This window comes from Molossus molossus, unplaced genomic scaffold (assembly GCF_014108415.1).
Source record: "Molossus molossus isolate mMolMol1 unplaced genomic scaffold, mMolMol1.p scaffold_m16_p_12, whole genome shotgun sequence".
Classification (NCBI taxonomy): domain Eukaryota; kingdom Metazoa; phylum Chordata; class Mammalia; order Chiroptera; family Molossidae; genus Molossus; species Molossus molossus.
The window spans coordinates 80888553-80913092 of NW_023425347.1; the positions used below are offsets into that span (position 1 = coordinate 80888553).

A 24540-nucleotide genomic window follows, 5' to 3' on the forward strand; every position below is an offset into this window, starting at 1 on the left:
TGGGAAGGAAAGAGGGCTTGGGAGAGGGGACAGAGCAGCGAATACCTCCTGCATTTCACGTTCTCCCCGGACAGCCTTGGGGATGGAGGCCTGGTTTATGCTTGGCCCTGGGGCACAGAGGTGCTTTAGCTCCGAGTCAGATCCAGGCAGTGCACTTAGTTAAGAGATTAAGCCCACAGCAGGTGCCCTGGGAGCACAGACCACAGCCGCTGTGTTGACCAGGAGTGGAGGCTGTGGGGGGCGGGGGTGTTGCTGTGAACCCTGTAGGTTACAGGGCCTAGTAGAGATTCCCCACGTCTAGAGAACCACAGTGGGAGTGGCACCCACTGGCAAACACAGTGCCTTGAACATGATATACAGTTGGTGAGTACTTGCATGAATGAGTGAATGACCTCCAGGGGGTGTCAGTTTTCAGGAACACAGATTTAAACCAAGGTCTCCTAACACTCTTCTGCCTCAGTTTACAGCCAGGCGGTGTTCCCTTGCAGAGTAGCCACTGTCATCTTGTGGAGGTGGCTTGCAGCACCCCAACACCCTGCCTGTAGGAGAGGCTTCTTAGGAAGAAATGCTTTGCACGAAGTCCGCTCCAAGCCCTTCGTTAGCGGAAGCCTGGGGCATTCTGCAGAGGAGCCCAAAGCTACTTTCCCATAATCAGCCACATGCATTAAAGGGAGTGATTTTTTTTTTCTAATCCTCCCAAGCCAGATTCCATTAATGAAGCCCCATTTAACGGAAGTCAATTTACCAAAAAGAAGGAAAAAAAATGGAGTGTAATTGCTTAAATACATTTTATGTTGTACCGCAATAGCAATTTCCTGGGTGAACTTGGAATTCCCCAGGCCCCCCATCGTGAAATGAATGTGGACAGAAAGGTTTGAAGGGGAGAATCTCTCTTTGTGTTTCTCTCCTTTAATTATGATTCTAAGAGGGAGCAAAATGAAAGCGGATCCGGCGGGGAGGAGGGAGGGAGTCACAGGAGCAGGGTGGGGTTCGGCCTGAGCTCCGCTGCCCGCCTTCAGGCCTGCGTGCTGTATCGGAACAGTGCCGTGGCCGAGCTTCCGCTCTGAGTGCGATGGCCTGGGTTTGAATCCCACCTCTGGCGATTGATAACTGTGTGACCTTGAGCAATGCACGTAACCTCTCTGGGCAGCCGAATGCGAAGGGCATAAAAAGCAAGTACAAAAGCAGAATAGCTAAAAAAGAAATAGCAACGTGTGTTCCACTTCACATAAGGTCTTCTGTTTGGAGAATGGTGTGTGTGCGTGTGTGTGTGTGTGTGCGTGTGTGTGTGTGTGTACATGCTCAGGGAGGGCAGCCAGGTGGGAGTCAGACCAGGAATTCTTCACTGGGAAAGTGACCTGTGATCAAAGGTTTTGAGGAAGTGAGGGGGTGAGCCAGGTGGAGGTCTGGGAGAAGAGCTAGGCAGCAGACAGGGAATGTCAAGTGCAAATGCCCTGAGGCAGGAGCGGGCCTGGCCAGTTTTGAACAGCAAGGAGATCCTGTGGCTGGGCATAAAGAATAAAGAGAGGAGGAGAGGAGGAGACAGGAGAGGGAAGGCACACTGGTTTCTTTGTTGGCCATAGTCAGGTATTTTACTCTGAGGATTGGAAACGCAGAGTAAAAGATTGGTTTGTTTTCTTCACTTCCCTTCTGTTAAGGTACAATGTACATAAACTAAAATTACTCATTTTACTCGTCCAGCACTCAGAGCTTTGTCAAATGTGTGCATCACATAAATCTCTGATTTGGTCTTCTGCTTCATCTGGCCTGCTGTAAATTTCTTCTAGTGTATTCTTCATTTATGACTGGTTCTTTTTAATGGTTTCTATGTCCTTTATGTATTTATTTATTTATTAATCTTCACCTGAGAATATTTTTCTATTTTTCTTCAGAGAGAGTGGGAGGCAAGGAGAGCGAGGGAGAGAGAGAGAGACATCGATGTGAGAGAGACACACCCACTGGTTGCCTCCCACATGACCCCGACCAGGGCCAGGGACAAACTGCAACCAAGGTACATGCCCTTGGCTGGAATCGTACCTGTGACTCATTGATCTGCAGGCCGATGCTCTAACCACTAACCCAAATCGGCCAGGACTCTGTGTCCTTTTTACTGCTTACTATGTCGTTATTTACATCCCCACTGAGAGTATCCACTCTTCCCTAAGCTCCCTGGGCAGCTCTCCAGTCCTCCCACTGGGCTGAGCTCAGCAGGGTGGGCCCCCAGCTGCAGAAAGGCAGGTCAGATGAGTCTCCCATTGGGGGAATCGCATGGGATGAGCTCACAGGGGAGACAGAAGTGAACCCCTGTGCGGTAGCCACACAACTCAGCACCTGCTTATGTGATTCTCAGTCATAAACCTCCCAGGGAGATGTGCTCCAAAGGTCCCCGCTCTGCCAGGCACTCGGAACCCCTGCAGGACTGAATGCAGCAGGGCAGGGCCACAGGGGGTAAAGGGCAGGCCAAGTGATCCACAGGTCAACGGGGGGGGAGGGGGGCTGCTCCATGGAGGTGGAGAAGAATGGTCCCCTTTCAAAAGCTACACTTTCAATTACTATCTGAGTTCCTACCAAGAGCTTCTCCAGAAAAAGAGTGCCACAAAGGTCCCTTCTGGGTGCAGCCAGCCCCTCTGCTGGACTCGAGCATGGCAGAATGGTGTCGCCAGCCATTGGAGAACTGGGCAGTGCACTCCCCCAACTGGTGCCGTAACAGCAGGAGTGCTCCACCCTGGGAAGATGGTGTCTGGGTCTCTAGCAGATTCCCTTCTCTCCCGGGCAGACCGAATCCCCACTGACTTTCACCACTAGATGCTGTGTGGGCTCCTCCTCCTGTCTCCTTTGCTCTGGACTGGGGAGCCCTGAACCTGGAGCCCCCACGCTCCTGGGGGAGGGAGGTCTGCAGAGATATCACCCTGGCTTCTCAGTCACTGCACATGTGTGGGGGCGGGGCGGCCCTTTCCGCATCCTCGCCCTCTTACCAGCCTCCATGCGGCTTCTGCTATAAATCCCCGGTTATAATACTTCAGTTCAGCCAGCCTTCCGTTGGTTCTCCAGGTTGATTGCTCTGTAATTTAGCTGTAAATCTGGTTTGGTGCCGGGAGGAGGAGAGTGTGGCTTCCACCTACTCTGCAGCCATCTTGGGATTTGTACATCCCATGTAACTAGCACCTGGTTCAAGGAGGTTCCCTGGACCCTTTCCCGGGCAGTCCCCCCTGTAATCCTCAGTCTGCTTTCCCAGAGTTTGGTGTACATGGGCCTGCACCGTCTATACTCTCCTATCACTCCGCGCAATGCTCTGGAGAGCCACCCCCGTGGTCCGTGTGTCAGCACTTCTTATCGGAGGGTCGTGAGTAAGGCACGACGCCGTCTCCACAGCAGAGTGCTGAGGATCCCAGCGTGGAAGCCCCGGTTCTTTGAGAGATGCCAAGAAAACTCTCAAATGTGCAACATCATCTCCAAGGAGGCAGGAGCAGGGCAGAGCAGGGATGCGTGAGCAGCTCAGGGCCCTGCGAGGTGAAGCCGCGGGAACCGACCGTGAAGGGGATGCCTGGCAGCAGGTGCAGGAGAAAGGGGAGTAGGGGACGGCCCTCCGGGCTTCGCCAGGCTGTCCAGCTACGCATTAAAGCAGATCCCAGGCTGAATTCTGGGTACCAAGGGCTTGATCATTGCTCCTGTGACCCCATCACCCTCCCTTCATTTCGTTTTGCAATGAACAGCTTTTAGTTTTGAATTATTCAGGTAATTTCTCCCTCTTTTTACTTCCTTTATGTAAATAGCCTCTAAGCTTTGTCATTGAGATAGAATTGAATTTGGCCTGGGGAAAAAAACACAACCCGCAAGACCGTTTGTGGCTCCTTGGAAAACTTAAACGACTCAGCCTGTAATAAACTATTTTAAATGAGATCTGGTGAAATACAGTAATTGGTTTCTATAATAGCTCTTACCATAACAATTGTGGGTTATATTCCTGGAGTTTAGTGTGTGTCAGCATTTCCATTATAGTAAAAACTCAGTGTTGCAGGGTGTGAAGCTCGTTGGTTAGTTCTCTTGTTTAACACCTATTAATAGAGACCCACCATGCTCGATCTCTTCTGTTTGCTCCTCCAGACCCTCGCCCCTCCCTCATGCATCTTGTTCCAGGCCTGGAAGGCTTACCCAGGCCGCATCAGTATGCTCCCTTGCCCTCCAGCTTCCAGTTGGGCAAGATCAACAGAAGCATCAGCAGGAGATTGGAGGAGGGGAGGGAGGAGAGTGAGTTCCAAGTATTCATTCCTTGCTCCTCCTGGTGCGATTTGCAGAAATTGGCTGTAGTCCCAACTGAAGTTCTGGGTCCATGCAGCTCTCTCCTTCAGGGATAACCATGTGCTCTGTGGAAGGTAAAGAACCCATTAGACTCCTGTAATTATTCTCACAGGACCTTGCCAGCTGTTTTCTGCTGGGATCCTGGCGCACCTGCGTTGTACCGAGCATCCTGTTAGGTGCTCCATACAAAGATGAAGGATGAAAAGGACCAAGAAGCAAATGGCAGCTGCCACTTACCAAGAGCTCTTTACTTGTCAGGGACCATGCCAAGGTCTTTCTGTATAATAGCTCATTTAATCCTTGCCACCCTTCGAGGGAGGGGCTATAGTATCCTCATTTTATAAACGTCACAGAGAGCGTATGTAATTTTTGTGGGCTCGCACAGTGGATCCCTCCAGAACCCAAGCTACTTTAGCACAAGGCTGCTTCCATCTCTGAGGAGTTAGCTACGGCAGACACACACCTGAAATGATTATAGTTTAAAGAGAATACGGTGGCAGCCCAGAGGAGGGGCAAGGAACATTCCATCGACTGAGCGAATACGTGTCAGGTACTGGCGGGTTCTTTACCCATAAGGTCGGCCTCCCGTTTATTCCCACAAAGCCCCGGGGGCTGGTGTTACGAATCTCATTTTCAGAAAGGATAGGTAGCTGGTCTTCGTCACATTGGTAGTCAGCCGTGAAACCTGGGCTCGCTCCGCCCTCTGTGGGCTTCAAAGCCAAGGACAGGACGGCAGGCTTTCCTGGGGATGTGATGTCTCAGGGCCGTGTGGCGCAGGTGAGGGTGATGGGGTGTCCCCCAGGCAGAAAAGGCGAAGATGTGGAAAGGAGGATTGTGGAAGGCTCAGGAGTGGGAGCCGACTGAGTGAGGGCTGGTGGTGCCATCAGGAGGCCCGTGCCTGGTGACACACAGGAGGAACAGAGGGGAGATGCTGAGCATCTGGCTGACTGGGGCTGTAGGGCAGAGGAGAGAAGACAGGGCATTTCTGGGGAGCAGGGGATCAGCAGAGCCAGGAGGGTGTCAAGGGCTGAGGCCAGGGTGGTGGAGACGGCCAGCGCTGGGCAGAGGCCGCTTCAGGCAGAGGACCAGGTGGGAGGTTGGGAAGGCCAGTCTTGTGTAGACACTGGGGAGCCACTGAAGGTTCTAGTGCTCTGAGTAACTTAGAGGAAAGATCCGACTGACCTGGACGTTGGTTCGGGACAGCAGTCAGGTGCCTGGGGCAGTGACCAGGACTGTGGGAGATACCCTGCTGTCCCACCCACGGAGCTGGACCGGCTGGAACCCAAGGAGGCTGACCTAAGGGAGGAGGGACAAGCCAGCAGGGACAGGGAGAGGAATCAGAGGAGACCCAGGGCCTAGTGAGTGACCCCAAAATGGGCTCTCACACTTGTGAAGGGCCACCCTGCACAGTATCTGCCCATCTTCGTCTTGACTCCTTTGAGGTCCCGAGGGAGCTTGTCGGGGTAGTCGATCCTCTGCCTGGGACGGGGCGCTGAGCCTCTGCCGGAGGGCTGGACACTGGCCTTATATGGGGCTGAACCTTGCACTCGGGGGTCTGCACCTCTCCTGAGGGTGGTGTGGACATCTGCTGGGGGGCACTATGCTGGGAGGCTGGACCTCTCTCCTGGGGGTAGGGCCAGACCTCTGCCGGGGAGCTGGACCTCGGCTCCAGACCCGAAGACCTGCGCCTCCGTGAGACACCCCAGGGAAACCCAGCGGTGGGGAGGGCCCCTGGAGGAGCCGCCTCAGCGGCTCAGGCCCCAGACGACCAAAGGGCGCTGGGCCAGCACAGCCCTCCCTTCTTGCTCTGGGCTCGGGCGCAGGCCCTAGCAGGCATGGGAAGTGGGGAGACTCCTGCATGCCCCTGCCCCTCTCCATACCATCGGTGGTCCCTGACCCTGCCGCCTTCCTCTCCCCACAGGTTCACCGGAGCCAGCCTCCCAGCTCCTGTCATCAGCAGCAAGAACTGGCTGCGGCTGCACTTCACCTCCGACGGTAACCACCGGCAGCGCGGCTTCAGCGCCCAGTACCAAGGTAGGCAGTCCCGGCTGCCGTGCTTCCAGGGGGCCGCACAGGTGGCACTCGGGAGCTCAGCGTGTCCCCACCTAGGTCTGGTGTGGCTTCGGGGCGGCCTCTGGGGCCCTGATCTTTCTTTTTCAATCCTCACCCAATGATATGCTTATTGATTTTAGAGAGAGGGTGGTGGAGAGAGAGAAACATCAGTGTGAGAGAGAACCTCGATCGATTGCCTTCTGCATGCACCCCAACCAGGGATCTAACTGGCAACCTAGGTACGTGCCCTGGTGGGGAATCAAACCTGCAGCCTTTCGGTGTACGGGATGACGCTCTAACCAACTGAGCACCTGGCCAGGGCCGAGGCCCTGATATATTTGCAGACCCAGAGATCTGCATGCCTGCATCTCTCCTCTGCCGTTGTGGTCTGTTGCCCAAGGGAGTGGCATTTCTCGAATTGTGTGGCCCAGCTGCCCCTCGGGCTAATCATACCAGTTCATGTCATGCCGGGCACTTGCTAAGCATCATCACATGTAATCCTCGTCACTACCCTGCAGAGTAAATACTGGCATCATTCCCATGTTGTGGGCAAGGAAACAGGCACAGAGCATTGAAGCCCGTTTCCAGCCCGTTTCCCAAGGCCATCTGAACTGCCTTATTTTTTTATCCTCACCCGAGGACATTTTTGCATTCATCTTTAGATAGAGCGGGAGGGAAAGAGAGAGGAAGATAGAGAGAGAAACATCGATGTGAGAGAGACACATCAACTGGTTGCCATCCACATGACTCGAACCGGGGTCAGGGACAAACTGCAACTGAAGCACGTGCCCTTAGCAGGAACCGAACCCGGGACTCTCTGGTCCGCGGGCCAGTGCTCTAACCGCCAAGCCAAATTGGCCAGGGCTGAACTGCCTTTTAAATAGTATAGAGTTCATCCTCTTAACCAGCAGAGGTTAGCCTATCCCGATAGAAAGTGGGAGAACAGCCCCATTTCAAAGCTCTTTCAGTTTACGGAGAGCCCAAGGCATTACAAATGCAGGCAGAATAACTTAGGGAACCCCTTCCACTTAGAGGCTCAAGTCAGTGGAGAGGTGTCCAGCCGCAAGAGATCAGACCAGGAATGGCAGGTGGAAATTGCAGGTAAACAGATTTCTGCTCCAATCACGAAGAATTTCCTAACCCCAAGAGTCACGTATAGAAAGGAGTGGGGGAACCCCACCATGGGGAGCTCTCCACAACCGAGGGAAGCCCAACTCCAAGGGGTGGATGGGACGACATTCCTCTTCAACCTTGAGTTTATTCAAAGTACACAAAATTTCCAGAGATAAACACCAGTGGTTTGCTTCATAACCTGCTCATTAAGCCCTTAACTGTTACCAATTACAAATTGATGTTGGTTCTAATTGATTTGATAATGAACTTGGATTGCGCACCTATTAGGTACCAGGCCCTGTAGGAGGCTCTGGGGAATAAAAAGAGGGTTTACACTGTGAGTGAGTGAGTGACAAGGGACCGAGTGATGGGGGGCTGGGGAGCGAGGGAGATAAATCAGCACACAGACAGTGACCACACCTGGGGCCTGCGGGAAGCGTGAACGTGGACTGTGGTCACTGCCCCTGCCGAGGGCGTGCTGGGGGGGCACTAATTCTGAGTGCAGATCTTGGCAGCTTGTCTCTCCCGGCCCCACCCCGGCCCCACCCCAGGGACTCAGAGGCTCAGGCCACACAATGCAGCACCCTGGCCACCCCCAGAGGTGGCCAGGCAGCGTGGAGCACCCCAGGAGGCCCTGGGGCAGGTTTTCTGGCTGGAAACGGGGGCCAGAGCAGCCCTGGAGGCAGAAGCTTTGCCTTGGACAGCTGGACCTCTCAAGAGCGGCCTCACTTCCTCAGCCTCAGGGAGCAGGACACCTTTAAATAGTTAAAAAATAAATAAACAAGAAAGCCCCCATTCTGACAGGCTTCCCAGAGCCGGCTCCGAGAGCCTTCCTGATTGTCCACGGCCGAGGGTGGGCCTTTGTGGGCGGGAGCGCCCGTCTGGACTTCTCCCCGTGGTTTCCCAAGCAGGCGAGCACAGCTGAATGTGGTCACTTCGTCTGACTGCGTAGGTGCAGGTGTTTCTCATGGTTCAGTTTGACGGCCGATGGTGGGCAGAGACCAGACCGGGAAGGCTCTAGGAGGTCGGGAACACACAGGGAGGGCACACCTACTGTGTGCCAGGCCCTGCAGGAGGCACCACGTGCGCATCGCTCCTTTGGGCGTCCCCCTGACACAGCGGCACGTGTGTTTTCAATCCTGTTTCTCAGCCCAGGAAGCCGAGGCTCAGAGAGGCTGTGTAACTAGCCCAGCACACGAGGGTCACACAGCCTGTAGGTGGCGAAACTTGACTTCGCAGGCCTGCGTGTGTTCTCTGCAAACCACAGGGCCTTCTCTCACCACGCTGCGGGTGTCTTACCTTTCCTGTTTGACTGGTGGCTTTTAAACTTTGTTTTGTTAAGCTCGCTCCACTGTAAAAAAAAAGAAAAAATACATTTTCCATCACAAGCCAGTACACACATCTATCTGTATAACTAACTGAAAGGAAAATGTCACCAAGTGGTATTTACCCTGAAAATTTCTTTCCCAATTTTTAATGTTAGTTGCAACCTCTGAAACAATCTCACAAGTCTGTAGCAGGGAACAACCTACAATCTGCAAAAATGTTTCCCTATGAACCTCTTAGAAGTAGGCCCCGTCTGATCCTCTGTCTCCCTGAGTGCAGCCCGGACGGTTTGTCCTTTTGAGTGTGTCAGTGTTTCCAAAGAGCATCCTTCCCGGGTTCCAGGCACTTGGCATTTCTTGCTTCATTCAGTCCTTGCAGCAACTATAAAGTAGAGAAGACCATCAGCCCCATTTTATAGGCGAGGGATGAGCGGTGCAGAGAGGGTACGTGGCTGGCTCAAGGTCTCCCCCGCCGGCCGGGCTCACCTGGATCCGGCTGCTTACACACGGAGCTGTGTGCTGCTTGTGGGAACAAAGGATTCTCCTGGGACCTTCTTGTGCTTGTGTTTTCCAGGCTGGGGTACACTGAGCTTGTAGTAATTCAGTCGGGGACTCCATCAAGCAGGGCTTCTCAGCACTGTGGATGCTGTGGCCTGGATAATTCTGCTGCGGGGACTGTCCTTGCCTTGCAGCATGCTCCGCAGCATCTCTGGCTGCGACCCCCTGTGCTAGGTGCCAGTGGTGTGCCCCGTGCACAGACACACAATCGTGACAACTGAACGTCTGCAGACTTTGCCAAATGTCCCCGTGTGCAAAGCTACTCCTGATGGAGAATCTCTGCCCTAAAGGAGTGAAAAGTTTGGAACCGCTAAAGACCAAACTAAGTATTCCTGTTTGCAAATTCACTCCAAAAGAGTGGCAAAGATAGGTCTCCGTCGGGGGCCAGCAGGAGACAGAAGGCAGACTGCACGGTTAAACCGAAGGTTTGGTGAGGGGCCAGTGACAGAGGTGAGGGTGGGATTAAAGGGATCCACAGGCTGATGAGGTCCCCAGAGGCGAAACGACAGGACGCCTTCACCATGCTAGGGAAAGGGTCCGGGGGAGAGGGGGGACTAGGGGCTGGAGCCACCAAGGAGAGGCCGCTTGGCAGAACTCAGGAGGCTGGCCACGCCTATCTGCAGTGCAGGGGAGCCCCTGGAGCCAAGGACCAGACTTCTGCCTCCTCCCTCCCTCCCATCGCTGTGCCTCCCGCCTGCCACCCCAACAGGAAGCCTGGAGCGAGGGCCCGGATGCCCTGCTCTGGCCTGCTCTGTGCCCGGGGAGGCTGCCCTGCTTCACCAGTACGCTCCCTGTCCTCTAGCCCAGCACAGAGGTCAGCCTCTGGGGACGCGGAGCAGGACAGAGACATGTGAGCAATCACCTGGGCGTCCCCAGCACAGGGTCAGGTTCCCCGTGCCCAGCATCTCGGCGTTCTGATGCACGGCCCTTCTGAGCCGACAGTTAGCAGCTCCTAATTGTACTGATGAGTACATTACCCCAGAGAAAGACAACAATACATCAAACTCATAAATAACCCACAACACAACATGTTCCATTCCTGCCCCAGCCCAGTCAGAAGTTAGGGTTATTTGTGGCCAGACACAATGTTAACTAGTACCACGGGGCGTCCGACGTCTGAGCTCCGGTCTGGCTCTGCCTGGAGCCAGCGGCCGGAAGTGGGCAGCTGCATGTCATTTAACACGCGTTTTCTGTGACATGGCCACGTGACAGCTCAGGAAGACAACACAGGCAGACCGGTGTCCACTCTCAAGCAGACAGGTTAAGTACAGAGGGGGACAGACGGATCCATAACTTCTGGTGGCACGATTAGAGCAATCATCGTGGCCGGCAAAGGCCCAGGGCCAGAGGTAAAGGAGCGATTTGCTCTGCAGCACCCACTGAAGAGAAGCCACACACCTAGGGGTAAAATGCACACAAAAGTGGCAATGACTTCAGCATGGGTCTCAAAACAATGCCAGACAGCCCTGGCCGGTTTGGCTCAGCAGTCAGAGCGTCCGCCTGCGGTCCCAAGAGACCCGGGTTCGGTTCCCGCTAAGGGCATGTACCTCGGTTGCAGTTTGTCCCCGGCCCTGGTTGGGTCGTGTGGGTGGCAGCCACTCAGTGTCTCTCTCATGTCGAAGTTTCTCTCTCTCCCTCCCACTCTATCTGAACAAAAAAAAAGGAAAAATGTCCTCAGGTGAGGATAAAAAAAAAGGTGACAGAGACAGAGACAATAGAAAGACTGTTCCAGGTAGAACTCAGGCAAGAAGGCACGAACGTGTTCAGTCGAAAGAACCACAGATACGCGTGTCTCTAGAGTGAGCCGGGCACACCGCAGCCCGCAGGCCGGACGCAGCCCTCTGCCCGTCTAGCTGAGAATAGGTTTTACATTTTTAAACAGTTGAAGAAAACAGTCGAAAGAAGGAGGTTTCATGTCACGTGAACACTGTGTGAAATGTACATTTTCATGCCCATAAATGAGGGTTTGTTGGAACACAGCGTCGCGCGCTGATCTGAGGATTGTCTCTGGCCGCCTGGGCACTCCCTGGGCAGAGCTGAGCGGCACCCATTGAGCAGGAGGCCCACAGCCTGGCACGTCTACTCCCACGCCTTCCACAGAAACATCCGCGGAGTCACAAAGTCCGCAGTCTGGTGCAGAGGCCAGGGTGGGGGTAGCGAGGCCTGGGGCCGGGAAGTCAGGTAGGGCCCAGGAGATGAAAAGCTGCATTAAAGCTGGTCTCGACCCCACGGGGGATGAGAGGTGATCAGAAGTTTTAACAAGAGGGAGATGGGTTCGCATTCTCATCTTACAGGGCTCTTTGATTACTGGAGTAGAATGAAAATGGGGAGGGGGGCAGTGAGGAGACTTTGAGGATCAGAAGATGACGAGGACCAGGGTTTAGGCTGAAGCAGTGGAGGTGGGGAGGAGGAGACCGACCAGACGGGCTCTCCCCATGGTACCCCACACTGGACTCACGACCAGTTAGCTTTGGGAGTGAGAGGGGGTGGGGGAGGAGATGGAGGCGTCAGGGATGAATCGTAGGTTTCTGACTTGAGGAAGGGGGTCGACAGTGATTATATTAACCAGGACGGTTCTGGGAAGAGGTGGGGGTGGTGATGGATTTACCTTGGGACACATTGATTCTTGGGTAGTATTGGGATATCAGGGTCGGGGGACTCTCTAGTAGGCACTTGGCTATTCCGCCAGTATGTAGCTCAAAAAGGATCTGGGTCAGAGACAGAGATGTGAAAGGTTCAAGGCAAAATAGAGGCGGGGGCCACCTGTCCCCTCTTCGAGAAAAGTCCTCCCCATGCACGTAACATGAGAGGAGGGGCCAGAGGGTGGGTTTGCAGAGTGGGTTCCTTGGAGGCCCGGGGTTCTCGCAGCAGCTGTTCTGATAGGGGCTGAGTGGGACTCCAGGCTTGCACCCCAGCCTCGAGCAGAGCAGTTCCTCTTTGACCTCCTCTGTGTAGCAGGCATTTACCTACAGAAATGACAGGTCCCTGTCCCTCACCTTGGGAACCCCAGGACCTGAAGCTCCGTAGGGTTCCTTCCAGTCCTGAAAGACCACCGAGGTGGTGGCATCGGCCCCTCTGCCCCCAGGATCATTTCCAGTCCTCGGGGTTCGCAGCTTTCGTGTTGTTTTCAAGACTTCAGGGCATCCGTGAGGACTTCCCTTGAATGCCCCCAGGGGCGAATGAGGACAACTGGTGAGGACCTCCTCACCTGGAAGGAGGGCGTTGGAAGTTCAAAGAGACCCTGTTGAACATCTGGGACATGGCAGATGCTCAGGGAATGGGGCCTTGAGGCCTCCTACCCCACCTGTTACCTCGAGGCCGCAGTGCGGGGACCCAGGGCAGCGAAAGCCAGCTGGCGGCTCTGGCTCCTCCTTGGAGGCGTTGCCTTTGCCTGTCCCTCTGACCTGATGACGGTCTGGAGTGCCTATCCCTCCGTTCGGCTAAACCCCCGCCTGGCCCTGTTGTCCCACTCACCGCCCCTCTCGTCAATTCCATGCTGGTGACCAGGAGATGGAAGGTGTTCTGCACTGAAAGCCATCGGCTCCCGGACTTTCTCTAAGTCCTGCAAACTCCATTGTCTGCAGAATAAACTTTTCCATTTGCAAACAGTTTGCATTTGCTGCGGTGCTCGAGGCTGTTTATATAACAGGCCGAAGATCCTGTTTTTCACTTGAACCTGTTGTGTTCTTGCTCACACGTGACTGATCCGCAGTCTCGGACCAGAGCGGAAAGTGCCTCGGGCATCCCGTCGTCCAAGCTCCGACTCTTCTGTCCTCTTCTGTTCGCCTGCTGAGTTGCCGAACCCTTGCCAGTGTCATTTGCAAGTCCTGGGTCTCCGGGGACCTTGGCACAAATGTCTGGGTGGCTACCTGGCGTGGGAACCCACGAAACCAGGCTTTTGAACACAGTCGGTGAGCCTGAGCTGAACAGTGAGCATCGGCACAGATGCAGTGCTCCCCCCTCACCAGAGCAGAGCCCATTCCTCGGCCAGGAAACGAATTCAAAGCACACGCTCTTCCAAAACTACCATTCGCCCATCTGGTCATCAGACCACCGTCGGAAACCTGTGTGTCTGGCTGTGTGTCGGTCACAGGGTGCAGACACGGGAGCTCATGGGACAAATTGGCAGGAGAGCAAGACACATTGCAGCCCGCTAGGGTTTCCGTGGTCTGAGTGCAGGCTTGAGAGGCGCTGACCTCCCTGAGATGCACCGACAGCCACACCGAGCAGGTAGCCCGTGAGCGAGGCCTTGACCAACAGGTCGCCAAGAGGGGAAAGGAGGTTTCAGGGAGAGAGAACCGCATTGCAGAGGCATCTGAAACCAGTAGCCAATGGCCACAGTGACGCCCTGAAACATCTTTCCTCCCGTCCTTTTCTCCAGCTGACTTCTCGGAAGTTGTCTGCGAAGACACTGCCCAGCCCACTAATAAGGACAAAGCACTAGTCTGGGAACTAGAACCTTCCACCCCCGGCTGCCTCCCATCTTCCACGCCAGGGCCCTTCTCTTCCTTAGGGATTCCGGTAGCAGCAAGTGTTGCTGTGGTTAACCAAGAAGTCACAGCAGCAGCACCCAACAGGGCACTTCTTACAGCCTCAGCTGGGTCGATGGTTCCTTTTCCCTCCCTATTTAAAAAAAAACAAAATCACCCAGCGTGGTACATAACCAGCTTCTGAGGAACTTTGCATGTATTTCTTAACTGTCAGTAATCCTACCCCTGCACGCTTAGCAGTGGTCATGGGCAGAATGCACATGATCTTTTAACGATTTCCACACCGTGGAGCAGCTCCGAGCCTGGAGTGCACTAACGCAGAGCACCCAGAGAGGCCTCTCCCACCGGCTCTCGGAGCAGGCAGCGAGCGCACCTCGACTCCTTCCTTCTCCCCCGCGCCACTCGTCCCCAGTCTCCAGCACAGTGCCTCTCCGGAGTTTTGCCAGATGTTCATTTTGTTGTTTTTTGTCACTGTCAGCTGTAGTGACGTTCTAGCTACTCTGGTTTCTTAAATATGTTTCTCAACTTGAATCTTGTCACCTTTTCCTTGTAAGAATGTGGCATCATCGCCCTGGCCAGTTTGGCTCAGTGGTTAGAGCATCAGCTTGCAGCCCAGAGAGACCCGGGTTCGGTTCCCACTAAGGGCACGTACCTCGGTTGCAGTTTGTCCCTGGCCCTGGTTGCATCGTGTGGGTGGCAACAACTCGATGTGTCCCTTTCACATCGATGCCCTCCCCCCCCCCCGTCTGAACAAAAAATGGAAAAATATCCTCGGGTGAGGATAAAAAAAAAAAGAAGGTGGCATCATCTTGGGTCACTGTAACCTCTCCAACTTTTTCCGAGTTATGAAGCGAAACGTCCACAGATTGAGGGCTCCGCTCTCGTTTCCTGATGCCACACCATCAGCGGCACCAGCGTGCTTGCTTCTTTTCTGTGACATTGGAACCTGGAGCTCGAAGTGCTGTAACCAGCAACGTTCATCCTGTTCAAAGTGAGTGTACTGAGCGTCCTCCGCAATTACAACCAAAGACTCTCACTGGGCCTTGGCAGTTTCTGGGCCAGGTGCAGTGGACTGGACACAGGAAATCCTAAGTATCCCAGATTTCCCATTTCTGAGTGTTTTCGTGGATTGTTTGGCTAGGGGAATATGGAATCTAATTGAATTCTTGCCTTCAACTTCTAGTTCATCATTGAATGTTTTACTGTCCTGTGACGTGAGGACACTCTTCAAATCTTTGTGATTCCATCAGAAATGACGTTGCTGATTTCTCTGTCTCCATTTGCAGAAATGGTGGCAAAGGGATTCGTTAGCATGGGTTTAGGTTGCCTCCTAAGTTCGTAGTTACAGCATCGACGGGCAGCGTCACCTTTCCTGACCTCCCCGGGATGAAGCCTTCCCGGCCATCGGACGTCCCAGGGCATAGCCGTGGTGGTGCCGCCACAGCCTCCTCGTTTCTGTGTTGGTGACATCCTGATCAAACCTGCTGTGATGGTTTTATATGTACCTGTACGTCAGCTGACCTGGCACCAGACACCGTACTGTCTGTTGCGCTGAGGCAGCAGCTGCTGCATGATGACTGCCCTTCCCACAGTTCTCCTCCATGGTGAGGGCGGCGGTGTCTGCCGGGAGGCCTGAGCCTGGAAGCATCGGGTCGTAGCATCTGCACCAGATTTCACATCTTTGGCATAAATCTGAGTGAGATGAGCAGCCAGTGTGCTAGCGGTCGGCTCTCTCCAGCGCAGGCCTGTGAGTGATGAGCGTTTCTGCAGGGCCGGTGGCAGGCGGCCAGGCGGGCGCGTGACAGGGGACGGTGCAGGATGCATAGCCAACACGCCTTCCAAGGGGAGATCCGATTTCAGTGTTGAAAAACTCAAGCTCGGCAACATTTTTTAAATGAATATATAGCGAGAGTAAATTGGTGAACAAAATCCAAGCAAAAAAAAAAAAAATAAGACGAGTTTGGGGCAGGAGTGGTTTAGAACATTGGAGCATCTTTTTAAGGTTGAATGAGTTGGATTTGGTGAAGGAGCAGGTGTGGAGGGAGATGAAGGGATGTTCCGGCCAGCAGGACGTCCCGAGCGGTGGGGAGAGGGGTGATCAAGGTTAGCGCAGGGGCTCACCCGTGCGGAGGGAAGTCGGAGTCCGCTGGGAAGAGCAGAAGTTGCAGGTTCCACCGATCTTGATTCCCACAGCCTTGGAGACAGATCACACCTCCCTCTCCTCTCTACTGACAGGTCCTTGTCTCCTGCTAGCTCAGCCCAATAACTCACGCTGCAGGCTGGAGAGGCATTTGTATTGCCAGATTCTCCTAGCTAAATGCGTGCCGTGTGTCCTGCTAACCTTTACAGCAGCGGGGAAATGTCTTGTAATTAACCAGAATATAAAGGATGAACGGCGCGGCCTGGCAGTCTCCTGTAGTCATTATCATTCGGAGGAGATGAATGCACCCAGTACGATCTCCATCAACCGGTTAGGCCCGCGCTCTTCTCCTGGGAGTCCCGGCTGTGTTCACACACGGCACGAAAGCCTGTGGAAGTGGGAGTGTTATTTTGTATGTGAGTATTGATAGGCATGGGCTCGCCAGTGCTCAGGTGTGTGCTCGTGGCTGTGCTGGCTGTGGACACGCGTGTGGATGTGTGCACGGACGCATGCACATGCCTATGAGCATTGGGAGGTGTGCCTTCCAGTGTAGCCGGAGCTGTGGAGCCAGCCCAGGTCCATTTTCTCTCTGCCGCGTCGGCGGCTACGGCATCCTCTCTGGAGACGGTGCTTCAGCGCAGTGTCGCTGGCACGACGGTGCCCGAAGGAACAATGTACGAACAGCACAAGCGAGCACGTCCCCGGAATTCTCTAGGTCCTTGCCGTTTGCCCTTCATTTGGATTGGGTCTGCCAGGGGTGCCCTGTGGAGGTCTAGAGGGAGACGTGCCCGTGTTCCCTGGGCCTTCGCACCCGGTCTGCCCTGGTCCGTGGAGCTCGGTCAGCAAGAAGCTCCTCTTGTGGCTGGTTTCCCATGGTGCTCCATGTTCCCTGACCGCCCGCCACCCACTTGATCAGACTGTTTAAAAGACAAATTAACTGGCCATGGCCGGTTTTGCTCAGCGGTTAGAGCGTCGGCCCACAGACCAGAGAGTCCAGGTTCGGTTCCCACTAAGGGCACGTACCTCGGTTGCAGTTTCTCTCCGGCCCTGGTTGGGGTTGTGTGGGTGGAAGCCAGTTGATGTGTTTCTCTCACAACAATGTTTCTCTCTCTCTCTTCCTCCCTCTCTCCCTCCCACTGTATCTGAAGATAAATGCAAAAATGTCCTCAGGTGAGGATAAAAAAATAAGACAAATTAAATGGATATAATTCGGGGTGTGACCTCTTCCCTGGAGTTGCTCAGAAACAGAGGCCCCAGCATGTGGTGATGTTTTTTTTTTCTCTTTTAATCCTCACCTGAGGGTATTTTTCCCTCTAAGAGAGACACATTGATTGGTTGCCTCCTGCAGGACCCTGATCTGGGCCAGAGATCAAACCTGCAACCAAGGTCTGTGCCGTGACCAGGAATTAAACCCAAGACGGTTCCAGGGTCAGTGCTCTAACCGCTGAGCCAAACCGGCCAGGGCTGGCGGTGGTTTCTTGACACGAATGTCCTTGGGGCCAAGAGCTTACCTCCCAGCCCCGGACGCCTTCCTGACCCACGCACCAGCTCCAGCAGCAGTGAGGGCCCGGGCCAGCGGGGCCTGAACACGCACCTCTTAGAGACATGTGGTTGGGGGGAGGAACCCCGGCCCGCAGAGCGGCGCCCTGCATTCCCCAGGCCAACGCGTGATGCTCACAGATGACATGGTGACGTGACCTCTGACCCAGCTCACAGGAGCAAAGAGTCACAAAGTTTATGTCATCAAGGAGCCCCCTGTAGCTCTCCGTGTTCCTTCTTGTTCAGCTCCTCTCATCACCTTAACAAACTCCACCCTGCGGTAACTGGCAGGAAGCAGAGGAGAACAGATGCCACTTCCTGTCTGGGAGATGTGACACTGTCGCCCACTACTAAAAGTGGCCCACGGAGTATTAGCACTGATCCCTCCACGTGGCCAGTCCTTCTGGGGAGGAAGAGTGCACAGGATGGACACAGAAATCGGCAGGATTCTTTCTGAGGTCCCGAGCGGGGAGAAGAGCAGGAGCCTCTTCCTTAATGCAACCTGGAGAAGAGAGGAAGTAGGGCTCCCTCTTAGCCACCCCCTCATGGCCTCCTGCACCTCACAGTCCCCCTCCAGCAGCTTCAGGAAAAGCCCAGCAGCATGTGCCCGGGGGAGGGCGTCCATGGTGCACAGGCCCCCTGCCCACCCCTCTCCCCCGGTGGACACTACAACCGCAGACAGGGAGATGGGGGGAATGACTCACCTCCTCCTCCTTGGCCAGGTGCCCTGAGCCATCTCCACAGACCTGAGCTCACGGGGCTGCACTGGGGGGTAGAGACCCCTCCCCCCACCCACCCCTTTGCTGGGCATCGGGGAGCTGGGCTCCAGCAGTTCCCCTGGTGCAGGGACCACTCGTGCTCCCCGGGGATGACCAAATCCGAGGAATGTTTTCCCTGCTGCACTCTGTCAGCTGGGGGCATGAATAATGCATGTTCGCCTCCTAACACCCTCTGTTCGATGACGGCCCGTGTTGGTATTCATTGGGAATTTTCCTGCTCGATACACACGGACAGTGACGCACATTTATAAAAGGGTTTGAACGCACCTGGGAAAGCAGCGACTGCTGGAAACCGAGCTCCGGCAGGTGTTCAGCGTCGACAGCACCTTGCTGGGGTCAAATCCTTGGGGAGCTTGTGGATGTAGGCACAGCGGGCGGGGGCGGGGCGCGGGGGCCGGCCCCTGGCGCACCTGATGGCTGGGGGCTCTGGTTTTGGGATTGGCTGTTCCTGCAAGTGCAGAGCCAGTGCCTGGGTTGTCAGGGCCGAGCTGGGAGGGGAAGATGCTGTGAAGGTGCACGGCGCCCCGGTTTGCCCTGGAGCAGGTCACGAGAAGGTCTGAGGTGCCGTGACCCGCAGCAAATCACTTGAACCGCTTTGAACCCTGACTTTGTTATCTGTCAGGTGGCATCGTAACTACTGGTCAAGGTTGTTGAGTGAGTAAGGAGCAGATGAAACGCTTACTGAGGCCCAATGTGTACCGGGCACGCTTCTAGGCATCGAGGACACAGCAGTGGACAGGAGCCCAGCGGCCCTGCCTTCATGGAGCTTACAGTCAGTGCGGGCTGACGAAACCCACCACGTGGCAGAAAGTCAGGGAGATGTGGCAGGGGAGGGGAGGGCCGCTGGGGTTGGGGGTACCCCTTCAGGTGGAGCAGTCAGTCGGTCGGACAAGGCCGCCAAGAGGAAGTGCTGTTTGCACAAGTACGTCAAGGGGGAAAGGGAGCGAGTCCTGAGGACTTGGGGGAGCGCTGTGGGGACCTGGCAGGTGGAACCGGGAACACATCTGGAATACTGTAGGAGCAACGGGGAGGCCTGGGGTTGGGGGGGAGCGAGGTCGCAGGGAGGACAGCTGAGCCCGTGCGGGCCGTTTGAAAGACTTTGGCTTTGACCTTAGGAGACGCAGAGAGTTTTGAGCAGAGATATAATACGGTCTGACTTATGCTTTAAACAGATCCCTTTGGCTCTTGTGTTGAGAACAGATTATAACCGGGGCAAGGAGGGAAGGTGGGTGGCCATGGCAACAGGGAGAGCAGTGGGGAGGTGGACCAGGGTGACAGACACAGGAACTGCATTTGGGTGTATTTGGGAGGCTCTGCAGACGCGGCGTGTGTGGGTGTGAGGACGGAAGGAGTCGAGGACGCTGGTGTACGTGAAGAACTTGTAAGGCACTGAGCTCCAGGGCCTGGGCCACAGGAAGCCCTGGTCACAGGGGTTGCTGCCACAGCTGGGTAGCAGTCTGAGTGGGGCCGAGTCACCCGCTGGGGCCAGCTGTGAGACGCCACGGGGCTCTGGGATTGGATAGATACCCCAAGCCTCATAACCAGAGACAGGATGAAGCCCTTGACGGCCAGCAGAGAGCCTGGGGACCTGGGGCAGTCAGACCCAAGAAGGTCGATGGATTCAGAGGAACGGCCTTTGGAACTGTGGAGTTCTGGTTCTGGTTCTGGCTCTGGTGCCCTTGCTGTGTTATTTGGCAGAGTCCTGACGAGCCATGAGCTGGACTCAGTGACGGCTCAGAACCCACTTCCATCCACCAGGCCAGCACCTGAGCCAGGCACCATCCCCACAGGCCTCCGGGACCCAGCTTCTCCTGCCCGTAGGCTGGCGTGGGCTGCGCTGATTGGCTCCACGGGTTCCTCGTCCTCCTGAGACCAGCCAGGTCTTTCTTCTCCCATTGACAGCAGAGATGCGAGAGGCAGGACTAATCCAACAGGCACTTCTCAAGCCTTTGGACATGTCAAGGCCTCTAAAAGTCCGTTGCCCAAACCCAAAGACAAGGGTGAGGAAATACTGTCCACCCCTTCAACGGGAAGGCGTCCACCTTGCAAAGGGTGTGGCTCAGGGTGACAATGTGGGGCCATCATTCCATCTAACACACCCGGTCAGGGCTGGTTCAGAGCCTGGGCAGGGCTTCGTGTGTGGACGGCAGGTCACCGTGTCTGCCTGCCCCGGAGGACCAGCCTTGACAGCAGCCTCTCTCCCTGTCGGAGGGCCTGCCACACTCGAATGCCACCCTCGGACTTGTCCTCGCCAGACGGCTTCTAGCGTTGACCCACCGTGGAATGTCCCAAGCCAAGAAAGGGATCAGTCTGGAGGGACCCCATCCCCAGTCACAGAAAAAAACTGAAACCATTTTCTCTCTTACCTCCTCTCTAGTCAAGAAGCAGATTGAGCTGAAGTCTCGAGGCGTGAAACTGATGCCCAGCAAAGACAGCAGTCGGAAGACATCTGTGTGTGAGTGTCCACCCGCTGGCCCGCCTGCCGGGCCGCTTGCTTGAGGTCAGACCCGCCGGTGCTGTGGCTGTCGGGGAGCCAGATGACGCTGGGATGACTTCCCTTCAATCCCGCCTCCCTCCATCCCGGGCTCTGCGCGCGAGACACTGACCTGGTGGCCAGCGAGCAGCGAGGGCCTGTCCTTGCCCCCACCTCCCCTCTCTGTCCTCGTCCTCCCTCACTTCCCATTCTAACTGCAGTCCAGGGAGTCATTACTGCTCCATTTCTCTCTTTGTTTTTCCTTTTGAATCACTTCCACCTGCTGAGACGTCCTTGTTCTGACTCCTCTAGGAGTCGGTAACCTCCGGCTGGGACCTCGGAGGCTGCAGGGCCCCAGTTCCAGCTCCCAGGGCAAGACCGGGATGGGGAGAGAGGCAGATGCCAAGTCAGCTCCCGCAGGGTCCCTGGACCTGGCTGGGCAGAGTGGTCTCGAGGGTGGGGTCCTGCCCTTGGCGAGCAGGGAGCAGCGGGCTCTCCGCTTGGGCACGGGGAGGATTGTGTCTGTGGAACATGTTGCTTATTGATGTCTGGAATATGTAAAGGGGGGCATCCAGTGCTGGGGAGTGGGCTACAGTTCACCCCAGAAATACCTGACTGGAACCTGTGCCATGGGGCTTTGGGGCTAGAGCACAGAAAGGGGTTTGGGAAGGTTCTGGGCCACCCCAGAAGGCTGGTCTTGAAAACAGAGATTTTTCCAAGAATCCCTCGGTTTTCATTGTGAAGGTACAATGGGGAGCCTTCCATGGTCCCCAGACGACTGACCTTCGGGTTTACTGTCCCCTCCCTTCCTCCTTCGCCCTCCGTGCTCCCCACCCTCCTCCTCACCGTCTCTGCTTTCTCCTCTTTGTTTCTCTCCTGCCTCCCGACTCTCCTCTGTCACATCGTCCACGAGCTCACAGCTCTCGGGGTGCTGGCAGTACTTCCTGGGGGAGACGGGAGCAGCCCCGAAGGTTCCAGAGCCTGTGCCGGGTGTGGGGAGCAGGGCTAACAGGCAGGCAGTGCAGTTCTGAGGTCCCCGGGGGGCTGAGCCTGGGTGTGGGATTTTCTCTGGTCTTTCACGTCCTCCAATCAAGAAGGGGCACAACTCCCCCGTCTCTGGAGACCATGGTCTCTGGTCACCACATCGGGAGGGGCTTGGATAGCAGGGGGCCTTACCCTAGTGCCTGACTGGGGGCCAGGGGAAGAAGCAGGGAGCCAGGAGAGCTGAGGGTTAGGCCAGGCGTCTGCAGAGAAGGCTCGAACCGTGGCCCTGCACACAGGGCCCCGATGAACGGAGGCAGACACTGTTCGATGTCAGAGTTGGTCCTGGGGCCACAGGCGAACTTTCAGGAAATGGCCCAGACTGGGGAGAGCAAGTTTTTATCCCCGCGTGTCTTCAGGTAACCGTGTTACCCCAGGCACTAATGTCTCAGTTCCCACATCTGTAAAGTGGGGATACAAACCTTCTTCTCTCCTGACCTAGGACTTCAGGAGGCCCACGAACTGGCCGACCAGTACGTGTGGTGCTGTGGGTGCCTTTGTGGGAGAGAGGGCCCATGGTGTCCATTGGCTGCTCAGAGGTGTCCAGAACGCCCTTGGAAAGATGAATAACCTTAGTCTAATGAAATATTGCAAAAAATTAAAATTTTATATATATATAAAATTTTATATATATATATATATATCTGTAACTAGGTACTGGTCTTGGTTCTGAGAGTCCCTCGGAAAGGGACAGTCGCGACTCAAGCCGCCGAGGCAGCAGGTGTCTGGCCCTCTGTGCTCTGGACAGATGCCCTGTGGACAGATGTCCTGAGCTTTGGAGGAGGAGTGTCCCCCACTTACAGAGCCTAGACCCTACTTGCTGCCTTCACCAGCCAGTCCGTGGGTACCGTGGACCCCGGCCGTCGGTTCTGACCCCCACATGCCCGTGCCTCCCTCCACTCTGCCTTGCTGAGCGTGTTCCAGCTTCTTCCTCACCACAGGGATCCTCATGGGGTGGGGGTAAGGTCCCCTTGCCTTCTCTTCCTGCCCTCTGTCGCCAACAGCGAGCTGATGCTGCAGACATCGGTGCTGGCTTGGGCCAGGCAGGGGAGGCTGGGATGGAGAAAGGGGAAGCCTCTCGCCTCTGTAACCCAGGCCGTAACCTGCTCCCTGGACTTACGTTTGCTGGTTGCCTGGGAGCCTTAAGGTCCACATGGGGCTGCTGTCGTCCGCTCGGTCCTCCCAGGAGACAGGGCACCAGTGGGGTGTGAGTGGCTCGCCGCTGGGCTGTGACGTGCTGGACGGCGCCTGGGCCTCGCTTCAGGCTGGCTGATGGAGCCGCAGGCAGCCGGCTCGCTCCGTATGTCAGGCTGTGGCTCGGTGGGCGGGCTGTGCCATGGTCTCCTCTCTGGTCCAGAAGCACCTTCATCGGTTAGCCTTCGCTCTGTCTGCTTACTGCGTGGTGTCCGTACAGAACAAGAGGGCAGGAGGGGGGCAGGGCGTTGCTGTCCAGCGTTAACGTGCAGCCAGCTGGCTGTGGGTTCCGGTGTGGTGGTCGGCAGGGACTCTGGGACGGGTGTGGTCCGTGGCCGGGTTGAGTAGTCAGGGCCCAAAGAAGTAGAAGCTTAGCTGAGAAGTCCTCAGTACGCCTGGACCACGCGAGGCTGGCTGACAACAGATGAACCCTCTTCTTAGAACAGAGCCTCCTCTCCCCTTCCCGCCCCGGGATGCTGAGGCCCGCTCTCTCCTCCCTTCCATTGCTAGCCGAACACCGAGGCTCCGGGAGGCAGGAGCGCGCTGCCTGCAGAGACAGCTCTTCCATCTCTCCCGGGGGGCCCGGGCTGGGGGGCCCGGGATGGTGCTAGGGCAAGGGGGCGAAAGCTTTGGAAGTAGAGGCTTGGCAAGCAAGGGGAGAGAGGAGAGGATGAGGGTCCATTGGATTTAACCTGGCGATGTGGGACAGTGGAGAAAAGGGGCTACCCAAGGGGCGGTGAGCTCGGGGCCAGGTGTCCTGTGTGAGCACACAATCTGTCCAAATCCTGGGTCCCTTGGCCAACCGCACCCTGGGGTACCTGGAGATTTGAAGAGGGTCTACACCAGGCTTCTCACTGTGGAAATGAGCTTCAGGCTCAGTCAGTTTAAATGAAGCTTCTCACGTCACCACGGCCAGGCTCTCGTTGTCCTAACTCATCCTGCCCTAACCGGCCACCTCATGAGCCATCCAGATACCCCGTGCCCTTCCCCAACTCAGGACTCCTCAGCGGCTCCCCGTCATTTTCAGGATCAGACTCAAACCCCTCCCTCCTCTTCTGGCCACACCGCACCACCTCAGTTCTGTCTCCACGTTCCTGCCTCACTCTCCATGCCGGGCTGTCTGACGAACTGCCCTCGCTCTCACCGTGCATCCAAATCCCACTGTCTCCAGGTCTTTGTTCAGCACCACCTCCTCCAGGCAGCCCTTCTTGCTTCTCTCAGTACTGAGAGGGGTCCTCCCTCTGCATCTCCCTGTAGCTGTCTCTGTCATCAGCTCCTCATGCGGTTTCAGTTTCCACGTTTTCTGTCTCCACTCGACTGGGAGCTCCTTGAGGGCAGGTCATATCTAACATTGACATCTCCCATGGTATATACGATAGGGCCGTGTACACCGTAGGTGCTCAGTTACCGCCTTGTGTGTGCTCATGTGCGGGAATGAGAGAGAGTGAGTGAGTGAGTGAGTGAGTGAGTGATGGAGCATGTTGCTCATACTGTGGGACATTGAGTGTGTGGGACAGAAATGGGCCAACTCAGGGAA

The 24540-nt window shown here is 55.7% G+C and overlaps 1 protein-coding gene across 1 annotated transcript in view; it reads left to right on the forward strand.

Annotated features, from left to right (window-relative positions):
- CSMD2 (CUB and Sushi multiple domains 2) overlaps positions 1–24540 on the forward strand; it is a 558434-nt gene that overhangs the window by 265658 nt on the left and 268236 nt on the right. Inside the window, exons 6-7 of the mRNA XM_036256013.1 lie at positions 6221–6333; positions 20673–20750. Coding sequence (XP_036111906.1) covers positions 6221–6333; positions 20673–20750 — 191 coding nt within the window. The remainder of the gene's footprint in view (positions 1–6220; positions 6334–20672; positions 20751–24540) is intronic.